The following is a 9,436-nucleotide window of genomic DNA, read 5'->3' on the forward strand; positions in this document are numbered from 1 at the left end:
TATATATATATATGTCAAAACGATTTGGAGCAATGGAAACAACGAGCCAGAATAGCACAAGTTAGAAATTCAAGGCTTAATCCATGTTATTATCGATAATTCTACCCACACCCGCCATCGCCAATTGGCGTTAATCCAATCGCGATATTAATCTCGTTCTTTGAATCGCAGCACCAAAATTTTTCCTCGCCCATTGAATTTGCGAGGAGCATAAACGCGGTATGATAATTGACGTTTCATTAATAGTGTAACAGTTGGCCGAGGACTTAAACGTAACGCTTCATTAAAATTTTATCTCATTCTCGTACCGCATGTCCATAGATTAACAATTGACAAACCAACGATGATGAACTCAAGAAGTTCTAAGTTAACGAAATTAAATTCAATTTGTTGCTTAACTTTTACACTTAGAGACTTCATTGAAGGAATATACGATGTAAATTTAATATTTCATTTCATATTCTGTAGTATTTATGTGATCATTTGATCCATATAAGAATGCAATGTAATTTTTAGGAAAAATTCTAATATAATTATGTAAAGAATTAATAACGATATAATAAAAAAATTTTTTTATCTAGAAAAGGAAACTTAAATTATAAATATAAAATTATATTATGACAATTATATCATTTTAAATAATATTAAAATTATGAAAGATACAAGAAGTAAAGTAACAATAACTGATATTGTATCAATATTTTATAATATTATAATCCAAATTCTTTGAAATTCGTAAATATGAAATTCTGACAGAAAAATTTATTTTTATTAATCTAGCGCTGATTTCTATTTCAATATCTTGATATTATTACCTGATAATTTCTACCTAATAATATTTTATTCTTGAAAAATTATATTTAACGATCTCGGTTCATTGATTTAAAATATTTATTTATATAATGAGACAGCACATTAATTGTAACTGGCATGGATTTCTCCGATTTTTCCGAGACGAGACGATACGAGAAAAAACAAATAACATATAATAATCGCAGAAATGTTATTTTTAATGAGATGAGAAGTTTTGAGACAATATTCCGAGATTTTCATATCGAAATGCATCACTAATTATATTGCTATGGTTTTGAAACATATTTTCAATTTGTAAAGTAGTATAGGGAAGTATTGTTAACCCATCTTCGAAAAACAAAATGATTACTGATTAATTAATCGAAATTTTCCTTGATGTCTTAAAGTCACTCTACTAACATCGCCATGTCCACAAACTTCATTCCCTTCTCTCTCTCTCTATGAATCGATATTCCCTTAATTATACCTGCAGAACGAGAGGATGAGTAATGATCTAAGCCGGATGGCTTGTCTGGTAACGTGTTATTAACCGCGTTGTCCTGCTGCCCTAATTAACATTGCATAAAATAACAAGGATAGGTATCAAATAGACAACTGCGTTCCTTGAAACAGTTTTTCCGATAGTTTTCGCAGTTGATTAGAAAAAAACTAATAATATAGTTAATGAAGAAATTTTTTCTTAGTATTAATTGAATTATTTTATATTATTGTTTTATAATATAGTACCTATTATAATCTCTCTTGTACGGTAATTTTATTTTCATTATTAACTATTAATTTTTTGAAACACTGATTTCTTTGATACAATTATATCATATTATTTCATGTAACTCTTCAAATATATTTTTTTTATAATAATAATAATCTGCTAGAATGAATTAAATTAATAAAATATTGTTTTTAATTTATTTTTATATCAAATTTTTTGTACCATAGAATCCCAAAGAGAGACCATTTTAATTCTTTTAAATCCTGCGTACATTGCATGTAATATACATCAAATTTGAAGGAATAAGAAATTATTCGTTCAAATTATTTAATTCTATCGACATCATCTAAGATCTGATATAGGTACATAATAATAATGCATACGTTGGAAAAATAGTCAAAACTTTGAAAAAAATTAATTGCAATTTGGTATGAATTATTTATTAAAATGCGCATAAATTGAATTCAAAAAGATATGTTTAACATGTTCCAATAAAATCAGATGTAAAGAGAATTAAACAACCATTTTCTCGCGAATAAATTTTAGTAATAGAATAATATATATTATATATTATATATTATATATTATATATTGTATATTATGATTTTATTGTACATAACTGCGATGTAATTTCGTGTCATACGTTTAAAGATCGAAAGAAATACAATCGCACAGCGTGTATGACGTTAATGTATCTGTTCACAGGCTAAGAATGGTGGAGTGGCGATGGTCCCTTTTTATACCTACTTCATAACGTGCAACAGCACCGCTACTATAAAAGACGTTATTGGTACGTGCAACGCTATACGCGAAACTGTACTAAGCCAAACCCCGGGAGTAAATTATACCGTATCAATATTGCATGTGACAGACGCGTAATTACTGTACACATTGTATTTTATGTCATTTTGACACATTTTCCGTTGTAAATTTAATTTTCGAAGTTATGCTCGTAAAAAGACGTAAAATTATAACAAAATAAATGCATCCGTTATTTCTCGAATGAAACAAACGTGTATCTTAATATTGCAAGAATTCTCCAATTCATCTTGCTTAGCCATTTTTTAAGTGGGATATATATTTACTTTTACTTTAACACTCGCGCAAATATTTAAAAAGATCCGTTGTGTATACGTGTTTCTGATAATAATAAAACATTTTACCTACGCATGCATGACGATCTCATGAGCACGTTACCTCATAACCGTGCTATTCCCCAATCACATTTTATTCCCATAGGCAAAAGCGCATGCATATATATTAAAATATTTCATATTAAAATATTTTGTGACGTGCTGGCACCAGGACAAAATGATTAAGGCCCAATATATTGTTTCAGCACACATCAATCATATTCGAAAGGTGGCGGGAATCGATCATGTTGGAATCGGAGCGGGTTTCGACGGGATAAATTTGTAATTATTCTTTCACAATATCTATTTTCGCGCGCAGAGGCACTCAGAGACAACATACATACTGCGCGTTGTTATAATAAATAATTTGATACAATACAGTAACGCTTGTGATTAATTTCGTTGAAAAGTACGAGCCATAATAAATCTGCAACTCGATGTAAATATGTATTTAACCTACAGAGAGTTCCACTTTTACGCTCGAGGATAATTGCTTCGCTTGTTTTCAGAAGCGCGTGAGTCCCGGGAGGTTAATTTGATGGAGGGGAAGTACAAGAAACAATGCCCAAGGAACTGCTTTTGTTCCGCAGTTACGAAACTTTCACAAAGTGCCTATCATGGTTCTTGTAATAATGTAAATGTGTATGCATAGTAAAATATATCATTGTTAACGCAACTTCTTTTTCTTTCGTCATAATAATTTTTTCAAAATTTATTTTAGTTTAACCATAGCTGTGATAAGACTAGACTGCACATTCCTATGAAGTTGTCACTATCGATTTAGAAAGAGTGAAATGACTTGAATCATATTACTTTCTCTCTAAAGTATCGAGTTGAAGAAAGATGCTAATATATTCAATTCTTTCTAACTGAGCACAGAAACTAAGATTATGGAATAGGAACAGTCTGTACCTATTACGTCCCTTTGACAAATTAAAACGGTTTAAAATATGGTTTTTCTTTTATATTGAATCAAGAATAAAATTAATTCATATTTATCGAACATCGCTCGTAAAATCACTAAAATATGTTATCCAAACAGAAACGTAAATTTGTATAGTTTTATGATTAAACTTACATGCGTTAATAAATACCTTTCACAATAAACTACCTAATTGTACAAGTTATTTTCTATTTTCGAATTCAATACTTATTCATACTAACAATCAGACTGTTCAGATCTAATGTGGAATCACAAAAGCTTGCTATAATAATGCGTGCTTATCTATAATAATGCGTGGGACACACGTCAATTGCGAGTACAATATTGAAGCAGAAGTGAAAGTATTGAAGATCAGTTTTATGACACTAAATATACCAACTCAGATTGACTAAAAATATAATTCATATCATCGTTTTTAAAACAAATGAATCCATCGTTATTCAGTTTATTGTTATAATGCTCTTTAAAAAACTGAACGTAATGCATCGAGCGCTGCGAACTTATCGTCGTTCTCTGAGTGTTGCCTCGAATCAGCTAAGTTAAGAAGATCGTTTGACTCTCACGAGATTTGTACCTTTCGTAGTACTCCCACGGGTTTAGAGGATGTCTCGAGGTATCCGCAACTATTGGCCACCTTGTTAGAGGATCCCACATGGACGGAGGATGACATCAAGAAACTAGCCGGGCTCAACTTGCTGAGGGTATTCGCGAAAGTCGAACAGGTATGATAATGTTCGTTTCTAATCGGCTATAGAGTGCCGTTTCTTTTACGATCATTGTAAAAAAATTTATTATTATTTACGATGATTATAAAAAAAAGTTTTGGCTGCTAAAATAAAACATATATCCTATGACGGTGATTAGGTAATTCCGAATATCTAACTACGATTAATCGCGCGTGCTCGCTGAATATATTTATCAACACTTTTGGATGGTTATTAAAATTTTAACACTCTTTGTTACGCACGCTCTAAGTTAATTGAGTGCGTTGTAACTATGGCGTTGCTCCTGTTTTCACAAATTCATTGTTGGAATTATTTTCATGCTCGCAATAAAGATAACAGCTCTATATGACATAAAAAATAAAAATAGCAGAAACAAGCTTTTTCAAGCAAATCGAATAGTTACATAGGAAAAAAAAATAAAGCCATTAATAAACAATGAAATATAATATTATAGTGAATAACACGAATATTTTTGCAGAAAAATTTACAATAGACGCTACATAATTTTCTTCTTATAAAGATTCTTGATCAATTTTTTCCTGTAGAAAGAACAATTTTATTAAAAAATATCTAAAAATTTAGATACAGATTTGAAAAATTTTGTTGGATCAAAATAATCATACAAAAAAAATGATCAAGCAGAGCTGCAAAAAGTTTTGCATATATACATTAAAATAAAGTTAATAAAACCGATCAAACTCTCTCTCTCTCTCTCTGAATTTTTAAATGATTGAAGTATAACTGACAGCGACGATATGAATGAACTTTATTTCAATTTAATATATACTAATATACTATAATATACTAATTTTTTTTTTTTTTGAGTGAACCGTTTATTATTATGGTAATTTTTGATTTCTATGAAGAAAAATATATAAGAAGAGATAAAAATAAAACGATCTTCGAATGATCGCAAAAAAGTGAAAGTTGTACTCTCTTTTTCTTAGACAAATTCCTGCACAATTATTTTGATAGTTTAACAAAATTATTTTTAGGTCTGTCTAAATTAGGTCTTCTTAGATGTTTTAACAAAACTGTTTGTGAAAAAAAAAAATCCAAAAATGATATCAAACGCAAATCGATTTTATTCCCCATTTTTTATCTTGCTGTAGTAAGCAATTATTATCTTTTCCGATAACAGGTTCGTGACGAGTGGCACAGAGCAGCCGTGTTACCTGTGGAGAAGATCAGTCCACCAGACAACTCGGCCTGCGTTTACGGCGCGTCCTGATCCTCTTTAAGGACAATTGTGCCGGGATTTCTCGACTTTTCACGATCGCCGAAGATCCTGAGGATACCGCGGTATTACTGGAGCCTGTAAGGACGCGTGTCCCGAATCGCCAAAGGATTCGTACCGTAAGAAAGCTTCACGGATATTTCTAATGGAAACGACCGACCAATCTACACCGAAAGAACTGCCGACTTCTACTTCAGGGACTCCGTCGCGCCTTAACGAGAGACGAAGATTCAGCGCGGGAATGCGACCGGTCTTTCAAAATTAATGGCGTCGAGGATCCTTCAGAGACACCTTTGGGACATGGCAAACCCGTTCATCTGCGACTCCGTTTGAAAGATCTCAAGCGCCGTTAACGACAGTAAATTGCGATCGTATTTGAGAAATAATTATCTCCCTCTTACAAGCACCACCTTATTTTTGCGATATCTGATGAATTAGTAATCTCATAATGTTAAAGAAAGATTAATGACTGTTTTTAACTCAGTACTTCTTCCACGCTTGCAAATTATTGGATATAATTTCGCGATCATTTGTCAGGCATTTCCGTCCAGACTTCAAACTTGGCTTAATAACACTTGTTTATTTATTTCGCAATTTATTTTCGCATTCGTACATTAAAGTGCATATTTTACATACGCCATATCATATATTTTACCTTTAAATGAATAATAATAATAATAATAAATACAGAAAACTTGAAAGTTTAAAAGTTTAAATCATGATTTCGCTTCATAAATTGCAATTTTTAACTTATCTAAAAATAATAGAAATAAATTCGTAAAAATTCTTGTTATACACTACTTATTTAAATAATTTATTTAAATTATTTTGTTAATCGCAAAAACGATCGAGAGAATTTTCGAAAAAATTTTGTCGAAAGAAACAGGAGGTCATATTCTCAACATACATTTAGTACCAACTATGGTCGGCTAATTCTCATATCATGTCTCCAGTACATGCAAATACGATCTGTTAAATTAATAAAATTCAGAACTAGGCAGCCATATTTAGTGTTAAATGTGCAAGAATATGGACAAATTGCATGTGACAATTGTACGTGATTAATCTTAATGTAAGATTTCTTGCGTTTAAAAAAAAAAGTCGAAATAGTTCGAATGGACTATACAAATATCATCTCAGGCGTGACATTTATATCGTTCTTTATAGGTACTACGACCAGAGATCTAGAACGATCATAAATGGCATCACTGTCATACACCAAAGAGATAAGCCGTACTTTTTATAATTTTTAAATAAATTAATGATACTATATTAAAAATACTCTTGTGCGTACTAAGAAATATTTGAATTCAATCTCGTCATACGAAAATCATAAAAATAGATATTCATGTATTATCTATATATTTCCGTCAACTTATTTTTATTCAAACTTGTATAATTAGATACAATATCGCCAAAAAAATTTTTTCTTCGAAACTTGTATTTTTTTCTTTTTGCATTGACTTCACTATTAGTCTTAAGAGCTTTTCTAAATTCTCTAAGAAATTGATATCTATAAATTCTCTCTTTGAGCATTTTGCACTTAATCGTTCTATATAATAAAGAGAAAAACAGCTGACTAAAAGAGATCTTATCTTTTCTCTGATTTATAACATTAAATACATGAATAAGCATTAAACAAAAGCTTTCAAAGTTCACTTAAGATTCACTTAAGATTCACTTAAGATTAAATGTAGAGTAAGATTTCGTTACTTGTTTGTACTTTTAAAAAATAATATACGAAAGATCATTCATATCCAATCGCTTATATAATTGAGAAATTATTAATATTTCGATAGATTTTAAGATGACTCCAAATTTGTCAATGAATTCGCCACCGATGGTGTTTGTCAGTGTAACTTTGAAACGCCCTATACATGAATATCGAATCAGACAAGTGCGCTTATGATGTGCGAATATAATGAAACCTCCAAAGAGAGAAGTTTGAGAATGCAAGAGATATTAAATTTCTAACGATTAATTAAAAGCTTCGAAGGTAGCTCTCATGCGTCAATAATAAAAAAGAAAAAAAAACAAATCGTTCGTTTTATGGCGAGTTTCTTAATTGATATAGCAACGTAACGAAGCGAAATTTTCTGTTAATCACGCATTCCATTTTAATCTTTCAAAATTTGACTTACTTCTTTCTATAAATTTAAATTTCCGGAAATGAAACGGTTTAACGAAGGCTTGTATTGAACTCACTCACAGTTATAAATCTCAATTATAAATTTCTTTGTCGAAAAAGTCAAACAATTCAATTCTCTTTATGTTACATCTGAAAATTTAAATTTATTCATGTTAAATAATATTTTAAGAAGAACTTAATATTCATTCCATTTTATATAAATTATGTCATTTTCGTTCCTTGAACTTAATTAGTGCCTCTCTTAATTAACATGAATTAGATGGGGTCTTGCAAATCCAGCGTCAGTAATTATATTTTGGCCTCCGGAAGATTAACAATCTTGTCCAAATTCACACGCTATCGATAAAAGCAACACTTCTAACTTCGCATGCAAAGAATATTGGCTATTCTTGAAATCTATTTTAACATGCTGCTTGATTATGCTTAAGAGCGCGTATGTAATGTCATTCATTGCCGATATTAATTCACTGCGACACTTACACTGGATTTTGTGAACACCCTAGGTGTGAACTTATAACATTCTTAGTTTCGAAAACGTAAGTAAAGATATAATAATGTTGAATTGATAATTGATAACAGAGTTGTCACAAATTCCTCCTTTTAAAATTCCATAACTCATCCTGATTTCCAAATAAAATTTCATGACTTTACCTGACCTGAATAATCAATGAATTAATATTTTTTCCGTCCTGACTTGGAAATCGTTAAATATTTTGTTGAGATTGTTATTAATGTTGTTTATACTGCTTACATTTAATTATTAAATTAGTAGTATTTCCAAAATACGTAGGTATAATGTATAAACATTAAATTTCTTTAAAACTAAGAATTTTAATTTTCCATTTTTTCAAGAAATTTTAAAAAATTCCTTAATTTTTCTCTGATTTCCCCGACTGTTTTCAATTTCTCTAATATTACTCTAATTTCCAGTTTTGTGACAACTCTTGATAATTCAAGCAAAAATTTTTTATAACGACTTGCAACCGATACATTTTTATATCTGCATAGACAAGTTTCTCGGAGCGTAATAGATTGCTATTACGCTACTTCGCACAATTTTGTTCGAGTTCCATCGCTGTATTTGCTGCTCCGATTGCACGAACCGTCGTCCTGAATCGTCCTACAGCCACAAGTGCTTTGAGAACAAAACGTTGATTTAACAAATCACTTGCAACGCGTAACGCGACCTATACTCTTCGGAAGCTAATATACAAACTAATATACAAGCCGTTTGTTTTGAAAATGGCGTATAACAGTTTTCAAAAATAGAACTTGTAGAGGCAGATTGCACGAATTTATAGTTCAGAATTTAGAGTGCATCATACTTGGATTTACGCCACTTTCAAAATAACTGTATGACCAAAAACTCCTGGATGCGTCGCGGATAGTTTCGTGACTTCTCTCAGGGCTGTGATATTTTCCGCGGGCCTCGTGAAACATTTTGTGCTTCCATCTAAAAAAAAAAAAAAAATCGGGGCATGTCGCAGAAGGGAGAAAATATATCGAAGAAAGTTGCATTATTGCGAATCGAAGACGTGGGTACGTTACGCTCGACAATTCATTAAAACGATAAAACGATATAATAGTCGGTTTAGCTACACAACAGAATGCTCCTTGATATTATAAAAAAGATAGGTACTTCGTAAGAGATATTTCAGAAATGTATAGAGGGAGAGAGAGAGAGAGAGAGAGAGAGAGAGAGAGAGAGAGAGAGAGAGAGAGAGAGA

General features: G+C 31.0%; 1 protein-coding gene across 1 annotated transcript in view; it reads left to right on the forward strand.

The window, feature by feature from the left end:
* LOC108691929 (dipeptidase 1-like) overlaps positions 1–5,554 on the forward strand; it is a 130,416-nt gene extending 124,862 nt beyond the window's left edge. The window contains exons 9-12 of the mRNA XM_018199897.1: positions 2,228–2,312; positions 2,862–2,937; positions 4,182–4,320; positions 5,465–5,554. Of these exons, the coding sequence (XP_018055386.1) occupies positions 2,228–2,312; positions 2,862–2,937; positions 4,182–4,320; positions 5,465–5,554 (390 nt within the window). The remainder of the gene's footprint in view (positions 1–2,227; positions 2,313–2,861; positions 2,938–4,181; positions 4,321–5,464) is intronic.
* Positions 5,555–9,436: the final 3,882 nt, after the last annotated feature.

The sequence above is a fragment of the Atta colombica genome, unplaced genomic scaffold (genome assembly GCF_001594045.1).
Source record: "Atta colombica isolate Treedump-2 unplaced genomic scaffold, Acol1.0 scaffold107, whole genome shotgun sequence".
NCBI lineage: Eukaryota > Metazoa > Arthropoda > Insecta > Hymenoptera > Formicidae > Atta > Atta colombica.